Source organism: Rhinopithecus roxellana, chromosome 8, assembly GCF_007565055.1.
Source record: "Rhinopithecus roxellana isolate Shanxi Qingling chromosome 8, ASM756505v1, whole genome shotgun sequence".
In the NCBI taxonomy this organism is placed as follows: Eukaryota; Metazoa; Chordata; class Mammalia; order Primates; family Cercopithecidae; genus Rhinopithecus; species Rhinopithecus roxellana.
In genome coordinates this window covers 31971019-31987810 of record NC_044556.1, presented here as the reverse complement: position 1 = coordinate 31987810, position 16792 = coordinate 31971019, and the positions used below count along the sequence as shown (strand labels likewise).

Below are 16792 nucleotides of genomic sequence, written 5' to 3'. Positions count from 1 at the left end.
GCTAGGCAGGATGAACTGAACTTATTTTTGGAAGGTATCCACCCAGCCTGGGAAGCATGCTGAAACATTGTCTACCAAATACACGAAAATTAGCTGGCCATGGTGGCCCTTGCCTGTGGTCCCAGCTACTTGAGAAGCTGAGGCGGGAGGATCACTGGAGCCTGAGAAGTCGAGGCTGCAATGAGCCGTGATCATACCACTGCACTGCAGCCTGGGTGACAGAGTGAGACCCTGTCTCAAAAAAAAAAAAAAAAAGTAAAAAAAAAGTCAAATTTAAAAAGAAGGTATCTACCTATCGTGCATAGAAATGTCTCAAAAGTCACTGCCAATTTGCAATGACCTGACTGGACTCTCCCTGCATTTAACACCCCCATAGGGGTGGCCAAAAGTTGAATATATAATAAGCACCTGATGACTGCCACAGACATAGATATGAGTGATGCCAGTCACCACAGAGGCAGCCCCCTTCCCACTGTTCACCCACCCTTCCAAGCCGGCCAGAGACCCTCACCCAAAATGAATCGGCAAATTGTGCAAGCAGATGTTTTGATCTTTGGAGCCTTTAAAATAATGATCAACAGGAAAATTTACCAGGAGATAAGAGGATACCTTCCCTCAAAATCTCCTTGGAGTTTACTGCAAGGCATCTCAGACAGTGCTTTCCATATAGAAGAAGCCCACAGGTAATAGATATGCTGTAGCGTTTTATCTTGTTTGATTTTTTAAAATTTACTCATTGATGATGGTGACCCACTTGTGTTTTTTTTGTTGTTGCTTATTTGTTGTTGTTGTTTGCTATGTGTACCAGTAAGGGTTCTTCAAAATTTGAAGTGACACCACTAAGATAAGCCTGTAGGAAAAGTGTGTGTTTATTTATAAATGTGTCTATCTGTTATGGGAATTGGCTCACACAGTTTTGGACTGGAGAAGTCCCACGATCTGCTGACTGCAGGATAGAGAAGCGGGAAAGCCAGTGTTATCATTCAGAGTCTAAAGGCCTCAGAACAAAGGTAGGGGTGGGAGGCAATGCTATTAGTCCCTGATGAAGTCTGAAGGCCAGAGAACCAGGAGTGTGGATGTCCCAGGATAGGCGGAGATGGATGTCCCAGTCAGAAAGATCAAATTCACCCTTCCTCTGTCTTTTTCTTCTCTCTGGGCCCTGACAGTTTAGTGGATGCCCCCCTTCATTGCTGAAGGAAATCTTTGCTCAGTCTTCTCATTCAAAGGTGAATCTCTTCTGGAAATACCCTCACAAATACAATAATTTTACCAGCCATGTGAGCATCCCTTAGCTCAGTCAAGCTGATGCAGAAAATTAACCATCACATTATGCCACAGGAAACCTAGAACAGAATCACAATTAATTACATTGTGCCTATTGGAGAAAAGCCTTGACTGCCACAAGATCATTCTTTAACCTTTCTCCAGGAATTGACTAAGCCACAGGTAGAGAATGGGTAAACAGAGAGTTTTATACAGGAGATTCAAGGACAGGTAGATTCAAGGACAGGTAGACTGTGATTCATTGGCAGAAACATGCACACACAATAAACAAAAAAGGTGAAGGTAGAAAACTTGAAGGTATTCTTATAAATCTTTAAAAATATCATAAGATGAAACTGCGATCCCTCAAGTACCTAAGGTAGTGCAGAAAGATCCATGTGCCTTGCAGATGGCACCATGAATTAAGTTATTCTCTCTGGGCCGGGCACGGTGGCTCACGCCTGTAATCCTAGCACTTTGGGAGGCCAAGGCAGGCAGATCACCTGAGGTCAGGAGTTTGAGACCAGCCTGGCCAATATGGTGAAACCCCATCTCTACTAAAAATACAAAAATTAGCTGGGCGTGGTGGTGCGCACCTGTAATCCCAGCTACTCAGGAGGCAGAGGCAGAAGAATTGCTGGAACCCAGGAGGCAGAGGTTGCAGTAAGCTGACATCACGCCACTGCACTCCAGCCTGGGTGACAGAGCGAGACTCCATATCCAAAAAAAAAAAAAAAAAAAAGTTATTCTCTCTGGAGAGCAATCAATTTATCTACGATAATACCGTAACACCATCCTCACCTTTGCCTTGTAGTAATTGCCTTGGGGGACCAACTCAAATAAAGTAACCAAAAACCAGAGAAGGAATTAGTTTAAACATGATCACCCTGTTATAAAAAGAAATAAATCAGAAAAATCCACATGCCCAATAGGGTAAGAATGACTAGGCAAACTATAATTTATCCACAGGAAGTAGTGAGAGTCATTAAATGTTAGAAATAGGCATGCATATAGACTGCCAACATGTACAGATTCTTAAGTAAAATGTTAAAGAGGAAAAAACTGTAGAACCTAAGAATGTGTATGCACATCAATCTCACCTATCCAAAGAAGTAGGCATGAATACAAACCTAAGAGAATTTGAAGTGACACACTATGATGAGCGTATAATTTGTTTATAACTATTTAGTGAGAAGCTACTATGCTCAGGGACTGTCCTAAGTGATATGCAAACACCTGTAACATCAGTGAACAAGAAGAGACAAAAACACATGCCCTCATGACATTGACATCTTATGCAGGAAAGCAAACAAACACAAGCACACAAATAATGTAAGACATATGTGCATGCTTTTCACTGAAGTGTCATATACATACAGTGCACAGGCCTTAAGTGTGCTACCCTGTGGGCTTTTCCACTTGTATACTCTTCTGGAATCACCTCCCAGATAAAGAGAGAAAACTTACAGCACTCCACCAGGCGCCTTCAATAGGCAACCTTCCAGTTCTCACCAGGGTCACCAATCACCTGACCTGTGATACCATGGACTCATTTCCCTCTCCTGATTTTCATGTAAGTGGAATGAGATCGTGTGTCCTTTCTCCTGTCTGGATCCTTTTACTCAACACGCCTGTGAGGCCCATCCATGTTTTTGCACATAGCGTTAGCACGTTTACTTTCGTTATAGCGGAGTAAGTATTCCATTATACGAATGATGGAATTATGTTCATAAACCACAGTTCATTTGCTCATTCTTCTATTCAGGGAATTTGGATGGTTTTCAGTTATTGGCTATTTAAAATAAAGTTGCTTTTGGCATCATTATCCCTGGCTCTTGGAATCCATTAGGACTCATTCCTGTAGGGTAGGACTTCTGGGTCCTGGGGAGATGTATGTTTAGCTCTAGTTGACACTGCCAGTATTCCAAAGTGGCTCTCCCACCAGCAAGGCATGACAGTTCCAGTTACTCCATAAATCACCAACAATTGTCAGTCCTTTCAATGTCAGCCATTCTAGTGGGGATACAGTAGGACCTACGGGTTTTTAACTTTCTGTTGTCTAATGATGTTGAGCTTCTTCACATGAGCTTATTGGCCATTTGGATATTCATTTTTGGGAAATGCCTGTTCAAGTTTTCAGTCATCTTTTAATGGGTTGTATTTTTGGATCTACAGTTTTTGGAGAAGAGACCTTTGTTGATTTGTAGTAAGTTCTCCCTGCTGAGCATTACCTGAATTCCTGACCCAAAAAATTAACAACTATTCGTGGTAACACAGCTTGGGAACTGCTGAGCTGGGAGAACCTTCCGGTGGAGCAGCTCACGGTAGAGCTTGGGTCCTAGAGATCTAAGAGCTGTGATGGAGTCAGACAGTGTGGAAGACAGAAGGATCCTTGTTCTCTGTGATGGGAATTCCACCACCTCTGGGCATCTAAGACTTACTCACTGAGACTAGCTCTGCCTAACCATGGAAAGCACTGAATAATACTGAATATAAATAAATGAAGATCTAGGCCCAGAAAGAGGCATCCTTTCTATAGAGCACTTTATGTGGCTTCCTGCTGTAATGCGATCAGAAAAGGGATCAAGAAGTTGGAAACAGGGCCAGGCGTGGTGGCTCACACCTGCAATCCTAGCATTTTGGGATGCCAAGGTAAGAGGATTGCTTGAGCTCAGGAGTTCCAGACCAACCTGGGAAACATAAAGAGACACCATCTCTACAAAAATTTTTTAAATATGGCCAAGTATGGTGGCACACCTATAGTCTCAGCCATTTGGGAGGCTGAAGTGGGAGGATTGCTTGAGCCCAGGACTGGATGCTGCAGTAAGCTATGATCCCACCAGTGCCCTTCACCTTGGAAAGCAGGAGACCCTGTTTCAAACAAACAAACAAAAAAGTGTTAGAAACACCTTACTAAGCCCATCATAATTTCTATGAACCCAGCTACTGCCAGGGTCACTAGCCAGTCCCTCGGAAGGAGCAGTGACAGACACGGTCTGGGCAGCCAGGAGCAAATAAGACAAGACTATATATAGCAAATGTGGTTGAGGCTTTATTTTGATCAGGTAGGCCTAAGGCAGGGGCCATGCTACAGGAGCAGGGCCTGTAAACCAGTCAATGCTGCTCTTTCATGCAGCACGGGGACAGCTCGGGGCTGAGCTCCACAGGCGAGGGGCCAGGCAGGCCCCTCAAAGCAGACACAACCACTAACAGGAAGGAAGGTCAGGCTGGCTTTAGTGCAGGGAAGGGTAATGTTGGGAGGGGGATGTTCATGAAGGAAAGTGGGTAGCTAAGGCTTTAAAGCGCCTGCATGGGACAGGGGTTTAGGGGAAGTGAGGAAGCCCAATAAAGTCTTGGGGGTAAAGATGGGAATAAACAGGAGAAAAGGACGAGGAGCCAGGTGCTGGGATGCACAGTCCAGCTGCACTCCACAGCCTGGGCAGCAGGCTGAGTATGGGCTCCTCACTCCCACCTCCTGGCCTTCAAGGCATTACTTGTTGCCCCAGACAGCCACCCTTGTGTACAGAGGTTTTGGGAGGAAGCGGCTGGACTTCATGTAGGCAGAGATCTTCTCCAAGCCCTGAGATGGGGGAAAATAAGGCCAGAGCTCAAGGTCAGCTGCCCATGAGGGCTGGGGTAACCCCACTGCAGACACAGCAGGTCAGGGCCCTGGCCACAGCCTTTCCACATGGGCTCCAGTGCTGAGGCATCACACAGCCTCTTAGGGTCCCCAGATCTGCAGAGTTAACTCTTCCAATTTCCTTGAAATAATGTCATACCATAATAACAGCTACCACTTATGAAGATTCTACACTGTGCTGGGTGGTCTATATCCAAGAGAAATTACAACATAAGCTTCGAAAATCCACTTGACTATTCTGCAAGGCTGAATCTATTATCACCATTTCTCATGTGGGAAACAGAAGTTCAGCAACTACCTCACACTCAAATAGCTAGTAAGGGGGACAGAGCTGCAATGTAGCCTGGTTCTGTCTCTCTCCAGTTCTGGCATCTTTCTGCCAAATTCCCATCCTCCCCCAAATCCCTCAGGAGGTCCTCTTGCTCTCTGACTGCACAACATTCTCCTGTTTCATGGGGAGGTTCCTGGCTTGCCTAGGTTTGCACACACAGAGGGGACATCTGAAAATGTCCGTGCAGCCTGGAAGAGGGCCCAGATCTCACCCAAGGAGCCAGCAAAACCTGGATGAAAGTGGACAAGGTGCGTTGGGCTGGCAAAAGAAAGGTCAGACCAGGCTCTAATCATTCCTTGTAAAGCAGAAAGTCTAAACCTCCCCACCTGGTACCTGAGCTAAATACCACTGTGCCCTAACCCACCTCATCTCCAACCCCACTACCACAGACCAGGCTGTATGACACTCAGGTGTGCTCTGCACAATCTTCCCAGGATCAAATGGCCGTGTAATTTCTAAGGATTCAGACAGAGCCAGGGCTGCCTATTCCCAAAGGGCCACGCCCAGGCGGACCCTATGCTGCAGCCCTCAGCTCTCCTCCCCTCCCACCACCTCTTACATAACCCCAAGGCCACTCAGCCAGGACCAGAGCCAGAGCTGATGGGAACTAGCTGAGTAACCAGATCTCTTGATGGGGAGTGGGAAAGGAAAACAAATTCTAGGCTGAAAAACTTGTTGGACTAGTGCCTCAAATTCCCAAATTTGTACTAAAGTAGGATTTGCTGCTCTCAAACAAGTTCAGCACGGGTGAGATGGTTCCCCATGAGTGGGGGCAGGCCCTGGGCCCGTTACCCAGGTGGTGCCACACACACCTCACAGGCTGCTCTGCCTGCACTGCAGGCCTCTCACTGCACTCATTTCCAGGATGGGGCGGTCATCTATGCATCTCCCACTCTGCCTCACACCCTGCCTCATGCAGAGGAGAAGGTCGGTGAATAGGAGTAAAATCAGTGTGCTACTCATCTCACAGGGGGAACACTTGGAACATTGGAGGGAAAAAAGAGAGGAAGGAAGATAAAGAAGGAGAGTGCCCCAGCACAGAGCTCTTCAACACATACTCCTTCAACAGGGGCACCCACATATATAGCCTAATCCAGCTCCAGCCACAGCTCTGGCTCTCAGGATTTTCCACATGGGGGTCCGATCGTGCATAGCTTTTGGGGGTAGCTATGAATACTGCCTGTGGATTTCGTACTCAACATCAATGACACCGTGTGTCAGTCCTACTATTGCCAGCTGCATCCATGCTCCTAAAGTTCTCTGCCTCTTCCAAAGTGTCCTGGGTTGTGAAACCCAGGCTGGATGAGGCCTGAGGATTTTTTCTTTTGTCATAAAAGGGAGAGCCCTGACTGCCGCCCATAGATCCAGAGGCTCACAGGGAGCCCAGCACAGCCTCCACTGGCTCTGGGACCCTGAGCAAAGGCCTGACCGTCTCATTCTCAGTTTCCTTATCTCTAAAATGAGCAAGATAATTCTGTCACCCTGTAGGAATGTTGTAATGTTCAAATTCCACACAATAGGTATAATGTGCTAGGCACGGATCCTGGCATAAAGCCAGCACTCAATAAATGCAAGTTATTCTTTGTGTAGCTCCAGGACTGGGAAAGCATCTCAAAGGAGGTAACGGAACAAGGGGCATCAAAGAGAAAGGAGGATGGGGGCATCACCTCAAATCGGGAGATGAAGTCCTTCAGGTTTGGGAAGGCGTCCAAGCACTTCGGCTCAAATATACAGTGGAGGTCAAGGACATCATAGGCGAGGAAATCTACAAAGGTGATCTGCAGAAGGCCAAGAATGTGTGGGCTGGAATCTCCGTAACATAGGATGTATGACAAATCTCTAGTGTCCCCATCACATGCCCCCATTACCTTGTCTCCAACAAACCATGGCCTCTTCCCCAGGAACTGTGAGAAGTGCTGCATCATTGTAGGAAGTCCCTCCAAGTATTCTGGCTTCAGTTTCTCCTGAGGCAGAAAACAGCTGTCACCACCGTCAGACACAAGCTCCCTGCACAGATGCAGCCTCCCTAGTTCTGTGTATGGCCCCAGCCGGCCACGAGCAAGCAGCCATCTTCCCCACAGCTGGAACTGGCTTCAGTTGGACATACCAGCATTTATTAGACTCCAAATGGGTAGCTGGAGGCTTTTGTGGCGATGGGAAGGCAGAGAGGAATGCAACACTATCCCTGAATCTGTCCCCACTGACCTCCCAACCACACTCCTCTGGGTCAGCCCAGGAGCACCTGAGCACCTGGCAGGCTCTGGACCCAGACATGAGCAGAATCAAGGATACAAAGAACTTAAGGAGCTCAAAGAAGTTGAAAGTTCCTCCTAGTGGAGTGGCAGAATAATACAATGGACATTGAGTAGTTTCTGGAGAGATGAGATTTTGAGCGGCTGAGTGGAAGGAGACAGAGGAACAAAGGCCCTCTGGCCGCCACTGAGCTGCCTATTAGGAAAATGCATTCATCCCTGGGCGTGTCAAGGAGAAGCACTAGGAAAGGAATAGCACGGAATTCCACAGAGGAGGGTGCTATTACTTCTCCACTACGTACTTCTTTACCCCATAGTGTGAGTCTGCGTATTTCCCAAACAGGCAGATGGAGTGAACCAGCTGGGTTAGATGACCTGTGGCAGAGGTCAGGGGTCAGAGGTGAAGGGAATTCTGAATGCATGACTTTATTGTCTAGGAACTGAATTTCTAGCTTGGGATGTACGTACTTCCTATGATTGGTGGGGACTGATTTCAAGTTTTTAATTTATAGAGTTTAATGATATGTCAGTCACTCTGCTACAGTACAGGGAACCCTCAGAGAACCAATAGCAGTGAGGAGTTCAAATTGTGAATAGGACCAGAGTAGATGGGAATACAAGAAGCCTGGCTTCTGGCCCAGACCAGGGAGGTACTCACAAAATCAGGGCTGTAGCAGACTCTGGCCAGCTGATTGGAGACGTCCATAGCCTGGTTCTCCAAAATGTCCACACGAATCTTCTCCTCTTCTGTCTCCCCACCTGCCACCCACAAAACACACTCACTCTGAGCATCGCACCCCAATCCAGCCAAGGAGGAGGCCACTTCCCCCACACCCTGCAACAAACCACACTCACACAGGTTGTGCTTGCGGGCAATGTAGCGCAGGATGGCGTTGCTCTGGGTGATCTTGTGAGTCCCATCAATCAAGTAGGGCAGCTGGATGAATGGGAAACCAGGGAAGCTCAGTTGGGCCACCAGGCTCCCCAGCATCCCCTTCCCATAAGCAAGAACTTATGAGAAGAGAGGAGACCGGGCACTCACTGTGCCTGCTCATGGCAGGCCTGAGATAGAAATACTGTCACATGAATGAATGAGCTTGGACACAGAACATCATGGAAGGGCTGTGTAGACAGCCAGGAGTGACAGGAATTGGGCAGAAGACTCCTGATCCTAACCCCTCTAAGCTGGGGAGAGGAGATGCAGTCAGAGACACTTTGCACTTTCCCCCAAAACCGCCCCTTCCCCTGCACCTACATTGGGAAAGTCCAGGCCCAGCTTGAATTTTTCATTCAGCCACTGGCTTCTGTCATAGTCAGGAGCTGTGGTGGGGAAGATGAAGTGAAAACAAACCTCCCCTGAGCCCAGCCCTCCTTCCCCGGGACCCTCCCAAGGAGCCAGTGGCAAGACCCCTGAGACAGGTGGATCTAGAATCTGACCACTCAGTCCCACATCCCAGGGTTCAGAGAGAAAGAATCCCGGTGAGGGCTCTGGACCTCACACGACTAAGGCTTCCAGGGTTTAGGCAAGCCCTGAGGGACACCCATCCCAATTACCCAGACAGGGGGCCCAGCATCCCGTCCCAGCATTCTGCCTTGCAAGGCCAGAGGGCTCCCTCACCGGGGCTCAGGGAAGGGACAGCCTGCAGCTCCAGCAGGGGAGGCCTGCAGAGTCAGCCACAGGTGACCACCATGGGTTGCTTGGTGCCAACTCAGCGTGAGTGGGCAGGGCCCAGACACGAGGGTGCCCATTACCGTCCCCCATTGTGTACTTCTTTTCCTCATAGCTTGAGTCTGTGTATTCCAGGAGCAGGCGGATGGCGTGGGCCAGCTGGGAGAGATGGCCCGCAGCTCGGGTCAGAGATCGCGGGTCCCTGACTTGGTGAATTTCTCTGCACCAGGCGAGCCCCCAGTCTACACTGCACGCACCTACGCACCTGCCCTTCTTCTTCCCCCAGTCTACACTGCACTGCACTGCACCCCACCCCCACCCCTGGGGCGCACACACACACACACACACAGAGGCATGCACAGGCCCTCCTGTGAGAGACAGCCCTAAAGAGGAACCGTCCCTAGAGCCGGTCCCCAGCCGCTCCGCACTTCCCCGCCCACGCGCCCGGTCCCACCGTGCAGCGGACCCTCACTAACCCCGCGGATGTCCCAGTACCCCAGTGTCATGGACATGATGCTGGTTGGTGTGGATTCTGCAGACAGGCCTCAGCTGGGCACTTGCGACCTCCTCTGGGGTTCCTAGTGTGCAGGGGCGGGACCTAGCGCCAGGCCCGCCCCCTCGGCCCTGCTGCGCCCGCCGATCTTCAAGGTCGTCACTTCCAACCGGCCGATCTTCAAGGTCGTCACTTCCAAACAACAGGCGCGGGGGGAGGCACGGAGAAGATTGCTGGAGCCTCACTGGCTGGAAGGAGTAAGATCCACCGCTACCTCCGAGTGTTCAGGGAGCAACGTCAGGAGGCCCTAGGCGGGGCTCGACCTCGCCAGCTTCCGTAGCCACGCCCCGGGGCGCCCCGCCCCGCCCCGCCCCGCCGCGCTTCAGACCTCTGCTGGGTCCCCAGGGACTTGGCTGCGCCCGTGAGAGTCAAGCCAGAGCCTAAGAGAAAAGTTCTTTCCCAGGTTCCTCCTCCGGACGTCGTCCAGCCTTCCGCCTCTCGGTTGCCGAGTTTCCACAGGCTCTGGGAGACTGAGGCTGCCAGAGTCAGACCAGAGAGAGGTCTCAGAGAGTTTAATTCAACACTTCTTGGCAACTAAGTCTTAGAAGTCTGATGGTGTGCTCTCTCTGCTGACTTGGGGAGCGTGGATGGAGGCCATGTCACTGAAGCTGGTAGAGCGCAGTCTCTGTTCCAGATGCTCCCGACCCTTTTGCGCTGGGCCAGTTCCCCAGCTCTGAGACTGGGTCCAGCCTCAGGAAGTGGCCTGTGTGTCAAGGTGGATTCCCATGTAGGTTTGCCTACAGCAAGGCGATAGCAGCATGCACACACAAGTGCTTGGACTTCTGAATAGTTATACTTCTCATTATACATTAAGACATTAAGAATTTGTCATTCTGAGTCTTTTTTTTTTTGAAACGGAGACTCACTCTGTTGCCCAGGCTGGAGTGCAGTAGTGCGATCTCGGCTCATTGCAACCTCTGCCTCCCAGGCTCAAGTGATTCTCCTGCGTCAGCCTCCCGAGCAGCTGGGATTACAGGTGAGCGCCAGGACGCCCTGCTAACTTCTTTGTATTTTCTGTAGAGATGGGGTTTCACCCTGTTGACCAGACAGGTCTTGAACTCCTGGTCTCAAGTGATCCACCCGCCTCTGCCTCCCAACGTGCTGGGATTACAGGCATGAGCCACGGTGCGTAGCCTGTCATTCTGCGTTTATCCATCTTGAGCTGGGAAAGATAAAATGTCTAGGTCCAATTGTGAAAGTGATTTTTTAAGAAAGCTAACACTCATGAGAATAATAATTATGACAGAAACAGAACTGATATTGTTACATTAGTATTCACCCATTTGGTCATTCCTTTATTGAAATAACAGTTGTTGAGATCTTACCATATTCCAGGCACTGGGAATAAAACAATCCTTCAAAGATATTGTACTTTGGCCACCTAAGACTAGAAGGCAGGTGGGAACTACAGGGGAGATATTTTGAAAATACGGGACACTTCTTAGTGTTTTTGCACACTGAGAGTCAGTGGAGTGGGAGAGGGGTTGAGTGCAGGAGAGAGAAGCAGTGCCTGCTGTTGCAAGGACTCTGAGGAGCCAGGAAGACGGGGCCCAGGCCCCAGGTGGCTTCTTCAGAAGGAGGAGTACAGCTCTGCGGAAGGCGGGAAGGACTGGAACAGCAGGATCTCCAAAGTAAGGGCCACAGTGGCCACGAGGATCACACCAGTGTGGGAAGTGGGTCTGTGGACAGGGATCGGGAGCAGTGGGGATGGGGAGGCAGAAGTGGTACCCTGGGGAAGAATGTGCACGCTGTTGTCAGTTCATTTTCTGCATGTCTGTGAGATCTAACCAGTTCATTGTGTGTTCACATTCTGCATTTCCTTACTTACGTTCTATCTCAGCCTTTCCATAATTGAAAGAGGGGTTTTAAAGCCTCCCATTGTTAATGTAGAACTGTCTATTTCTCCCTTCAGTTCTGTCAAATTTTGCTGCATATATCTTGTTTTATTCCTACTATAGGAATTGCATCCTGTATGAGAGAAATCAGTTATCCTTCCTGGATGGTCTACCAGATTACCTGTGCTTTCCTCATTTTAGAAGCTTTTGGTTATTTATTTATTTATTTATTTTTTGAGATGGGAGTTTCACTCTTGTTGCCCAGGCTGGAGTGCCATGGCGCGATCTCGGCTCACCACAACCTCCACCTCCCGTGTTCAAGCAGTTCTCCTGCCTCAGCCTCCCAAGTAGCTGAGATTACAGGCACACACCACCATGCCCAGCTAATTTTGTATTTTTAGTAGAGACAAGGTTTCTCCATGTTGGTCAGGCTGGTCTCGAACTCCAACCTCAGGTGATCTGCCCCCCTCGGCCTCCCAAAGTGCTGGGATTACAGGTGTGAGCCACTGCGCCTGGCCACTTCTGGATATCTTTTTTAAGAAAACATGATTTCCTGGTGGGATGGTAGTTTTAAATATCTTGCAGTCTGTAACAATTCATTGGAATCACAGGGTAAGTTACTGTGCAGTGGACAGAATGAGCCTGATGTCATGTAAGAAATAAGATTTTAGTGGAGCACTGATTACACTGGTATTAAGTATCATTTATTACAATAGGAATGAGTCACTTTTGTGTTCCTCAAGATGGACAGATTCCTTGAGTAGAATTAAATAGTTTCTGCAACTCATGCGCAGATGTCTCTGAAGAAAGCAAACAACCATGGTAGCCAGAATAAACCCAATACTAGTCCTGATTGATTGGCCTTGTAACGGCCTCAGCAGAAGCAATTTGTTGGCATGAAGTCCAAGTGCAATTGTTGCAAGACTGAAGGTTGGGATTAATGATGTGAGTGAAACATAATTACCATAAGGAGCCAGTTAAAGGGAGGTTGCCTTGTGAAGTTTTTAAAAGGACAGCTATGAAATTTTTGTCAGCAGAGTTGTTAGATTCAGAGTGGCAGCAATGGTCTGGAAAAAAAAAGTATAAGAAAATTTTGTTTTCTATTAAGTGGTAGATCGAGAACATAAGAGGTCAGAAGTAATAGGATGAGGGCCAGGTACAGTGGCTTGTGCTCATCATACCAGGTACTTGGGAAACTGAGGTGGGAGGATCACTAGAGCCCAGGAGTCTGAGGTTGCGGTGAGCTATGATTGTTCCACTGTACTCCAGCCTGAGCAACAGAGTGAGACCCTGGCTCTAAAAAAAAAAAAAAAAAGAAGAAGTAATAGGATAAAAATAAGGAAGCTAACATTAATATTTTAGATGGCTTCAAAGTAGAATAATAGCCAGGAAAGGATATTGGGTCAGAATGTTAATCCTTATCCAGAGTGCTGGGCAGAAGCTATCCACCTCTGAAGTCAGCATCTTCTGCAGCATACCTAAGAATCTCAGTTGAAGATTTCCAGTGGAGGCCGGGCGCGGTGGCTCAAGCCTGTAATTCCAGCACTTTGGGAGGCCGAGGCGGGCGGATCACAAGGTCAGGAGATCAAGACCATCCTGGCTAACATGGTGAAACACCGTCTCTACTAAAAAATACAAAAAATTAGCCGGGCGTGGTGGCGGGCGCCTGTAGTCCCAGCTACTCAGGAGGTTGAGGCAGGAGAATGGCATGAACCCGGGAGGCGGAGCTTGCAGTGAGCCAAGATCGAGCCACTGCACTCCAGCCTGGGAGACAGAGCGAGACTCCATCTCAAAAAAAAAAAAAAGATTTCCAGTGGAATGGGTGTCCCAGAGTCAGGAGGAAATATTGTATGTCTTTTGAGCTAGGAAATAGTTAACCTAAGGATCCATACTTTGGAGTATTACTGCTGCGTCAGTTGTTAACAGTATCTGATAAGGTCCATTTCTTCGAGGATCAAACGTAGTTTATCTCAGGTCTTTTCCAGAACACTAAATCTCTTGTTGTGAATCATAGGTGAGTGGTTTGGAAATGCAGATCATATCTGTTGATGATAAAGTGGAAGATATTCTATGATGCCCTTGCAATTCTTAATCATATTTCATCATCATTGTAATAGGACCAAATCAAAGATTAGTAGTGAAATTTTCAAATACATGAACGGACCATTTTTCTTTTTCTTTTTTTTTAGAGACAGGGTGTTGCTATATTGCCCAGGCCGGAGTGCAGTAGCTATTCACAGGTGCAATCATAGTGCAGTACAGCCTCAAACTCTTGGCGTCAAGCAGTCTCCCACCTCAGCCTCCTGAGTAGCTAAGACTACCAACGCGAACCACCACACAGCTTGGCCTTGTATTAATTCATAACGAGGTAACCTGTTGGTCCCAGAAGGGGTTGATCTTATACACACTGAAGCTAGAGGTAAGATTTTATTTTATTTTTATTTTTCAATTTGAGAGCAGGTACTGTTTATTAACTGACCAGCTTAGAAAAATAATCATGGAAGACACCTTAGTTCATTCTTCTAATAAGCCTGTTGATCTGGTCCTCCCTGTTGCCAGGATCTCCACCTTCTACAAAATGGGTGGTCTTTTCCTTCATTCTACCTCGTGGAGAAGATAATTTGAAGGGCCACAGGAAGTTATTTGTTTCTTTGCAGAGTTTTCCAACAGTATAGATCTCATGAATCAGATCCTTCATGCAGATAATGCCATATTTACCAAGAGATCGAGCAATCAAAGCATTGTCTGTCAAAGCAATTCACTTCTTATTGATTTTGCCATAACCACGCTTGTAGATTAGCTCATTTACTGACTTCAGATTGGGGTATCCCCATGCAATATATGGTTCTACAATCCTCAGCATGTTAACTGAAGCCTTGTTGAGCTTCACAAAGGTTCCACTGAAGATTTGATGAAGGCGAAAAAGCTGAAACACCTTTCGGACCTTTGGGCTAACACCATTGATACCTCTGATGCTGATGACAAACACCAATGTGGGTTCTGCAGGCACATAGAAGTTGCCAGCTTTTCTTGCCCCCCTCGCTAGTTGAATTTCAGTTCTATACATCTGCCTATTCGCTTTTTCACAGATACGCTTCCTCCTTGTCTTTTGAAGCATCTTTTGGGCAAACTTATTTCTCAGGCGCTTGATCTTCAGTTCTGTGAAATTTGTTTTCTTTTTCTGAAGGTTTTCTGGCACAGCAGGAACCTTCTTCTTCTTCTCTTTGACACCCTCCATGGTTCCAGCCAGAAAAGAGAAGATTTTAGACCACTGGAGTTTAAGGGAGGTTTGTTCATCTTAGCTGCCAAATTTCATTAGTTCTCTCTGTTTTTCCTGAGGACCATGGATGATAAGGACAGTAAAATTTTGGGGTAAAAGGCAAACTTTACAGAGTTCCTTAGTAACAATACCAGTAAAATGAGTGTCGTTGTCGTTATTAGATAAATAAGTGGAAATTTCCAGGTTGGAAAACTAAATCAAGCAGAAATTTTTGCCACAGTTATAACAGCCATAACTCTCCAGCAAGGAAAAGCTTTAATCATCCATCTTGAAAGATAAAATAATAATAATAATAATAATAATCAGAACATATTTATAGTGCATTGCAGGAGGCATTCGTATAAAGTGATTGGAGGTCTGAAGGGCCCTCGAGATTTTAGTTCTTATTCATATCCCACCTTTGCATTTACTAGGATCACATTGCTGGCAGTAGGACAAGTTTTTACAATATCCTTAGGAATACCTCTAAAATTACCCCCACCAATGTTGGTTTAGTATTGTTGCCAGTTTATCCCTGCTATTATGAGTAATGTCACAAAGCATTTTTCTGAAATTCCACTTTAAATTATTTGGCATTATGTGTCAGCTATCCTGAGAGCATTAAATAATCTCTTTGGCCATGAACACCCAAACTTTTCCCACTTCCAGATTTGTTCACTTTTCTACTTTTTGGAATCAGAGGTTTGTCTCTGACAGTTAAAAATGGCCTCTTTGAATCCTCTAAGACCCCTCTTTTCTGTGTGATTTTCAGGAGCATTGATCTTGGTGATGCTACTTGGGTTAGCATGGTGGTCCGCTAAAGTATTACTAGAAATTCTGGGCCTTTGTGCATTGAATGGTGGTCTACTTTTATTACAGCTATTTCCTCAGGTAACAGCAAAGCAACTGAAAGTTTTATTTTTCATCCGTCATCCAATTTTTGCAGGTTTTTGTGGAGGTTAGAAAACTCTTCATTTTGGCCAGGCGCCGTGGCTCAAGCCTGTAATCCCAGCACTTTGGGAGGCCGAGACGGGCGGATCACAAGGTCAGGAGATCAAGACCATCCTGGCTAACCTGGTGAAACCCCGTCTCTACTAAAAAATACAAAAAACTAGCCGGGTGAGGTCGCAGGCGCCTGTAGTCCCAGCTACTCGAGAGGCTGAGGCAGGAGAATGGCGTAAACCCGGGAGGCAGAGCTTGCAGTGAGCTGAGTTCTGGCCACTGCACTCCAGCCTGGGTGACAGAGCGAGACTCTGTCTCAAAAAAAAAAAAAAAAAAAGAAAGAAAGAACACTCTTCATTTCCAAAGCATTCCCAATTCACAGACTCCCTAAAAGTGCATCTGCCATTAGTGTATATGCTTACTCTTTTACACTTTACCAGCCAGCAGACCCAGATGAGGGCAATTATTTCAGTCATTGCAGCTGATTTACTTTCTGGAGTGGTCTCTACTTTAAGGGTGAATTTAGGTTTGTGATAGCATTTTAAAATACGAACAAATAAAATCAGATCAGGGCTATCCAAGGGAATTTTCAACAAGATGTTTTAAGAGCATGTGAGAAACACTGAGAGTTAACAGAATAATTTGGTGAAAAAAAGAGCCTCTAGTAATCTGGTTGTAAGACAACTGAGTCATTTCACATGACAGAGCCAAATCCTAATTTTACTCCTTTAGTACATAATTTTCTAATAGATTATAATAAAGGCTCTATTAATATTCCTTTATTTGTATGCATTTAGGCATACACAGATATATAAATATACAAATAGGTAACAAATTAAAACTTTTTTTTTTTTTTTTTTTTTTTGTTGTTGTTGTTGTTGAGACGGAGTCTTGCTCTGTCGCCCAGGCTGGGGTGCAGTGGCCGGATCTCAGCTCACTGCAAGCTCCGCCTCCCGGGTTTATGCCATTCTCCTGCCTCAGCCTCCTGAGTAGCTGGGACTACAGGCTCCCGCCACCTCGCCCGGCTAGATTTTTGTATTTTTAGTAG

General features: G+C 47.0%; 1 protein-coding gene and 1 pseudogene across 4 annotated transcripts; both read right to left on the bottom strand.

Annotated features, from left to right (window-relative positions):
* Positions 1-485: 485 nt before the first annotated feature.
* GSTM4 (glutathione S-transferase mu 4) lies at positions 486-9982 on the bottom strand. Of its 4 annotated transcripts, XM_030935091.1 has the most exons (9): positions 9632-9976; positions 9239-9314; positions 8742-8806; positions 8342-8423; positions 8145-8245; positions 7103-7198; positions 6902-7012; positions 4021-4134; positions 486-1343 (listed from the first exon to the last, which is right to left on the bottom strand). In XM_030935091.1, exons 1-8 carry the CDS (start codon positions 9665-9667, stop codon positions 4021-4023), a joined length of 681 nt encoding a protein of 226 aa, XP_030790951.1. In that variant the 5' UTR covers positions 9668-9976; the 3' UTR covers positions 486-1343. The 4 variants fall into 4 exon arrangements, with proteins under 4 accessions (XP_030790951.1, XP_010353950.1, XP_010353941.1 ...); XM_010355648.1 differs by lacking the exons at positions 486-1343; positions 4021-4134 and adding an exon at positions 4301-4843 and having other exon boundaries at positions 9632-9982; XM_010355639.2 differs by lacking the exons at positions 486-1343; positions 4021-4134 and adding an exon at positions 4301-4843 and having other exon boundaries at positions 6902-7198; positions 9632-9978.
* A 4070-nt stretch (positions 9983-14052) lies between these two features.
* Positions 14053-14781, bottom strand: LOC104656028 (annotated as a pseudogene).
* Positions 14782-16792: the final 2011 nt, after the last annotated feature.

Excerpts from the sequence above, each read along its gene's own strand:
- GSTM4 (XM_010355639.2), bottom strand. The coding sequence starts at position 9,667 with ATGTCCATGACACTGGGGTACTGGGACATCCGCGGG. Across the intron at positions 8,246-8,341 it reads TGCCCGCAAGCACAACCTGT|GTGGGGAGACAGAAGAGGAG; the intron begins GTGAGTGTGGTT and ends TGTGGGTGGCAG. Across the intron at positions 7,199-8,144 it reads TCTGCTACAGCCCTGATTTT|GAGAAACTGAAGCCAGAATA; the intron begins GTGAGTACCTCC and ends TTTCTGCCTCAG.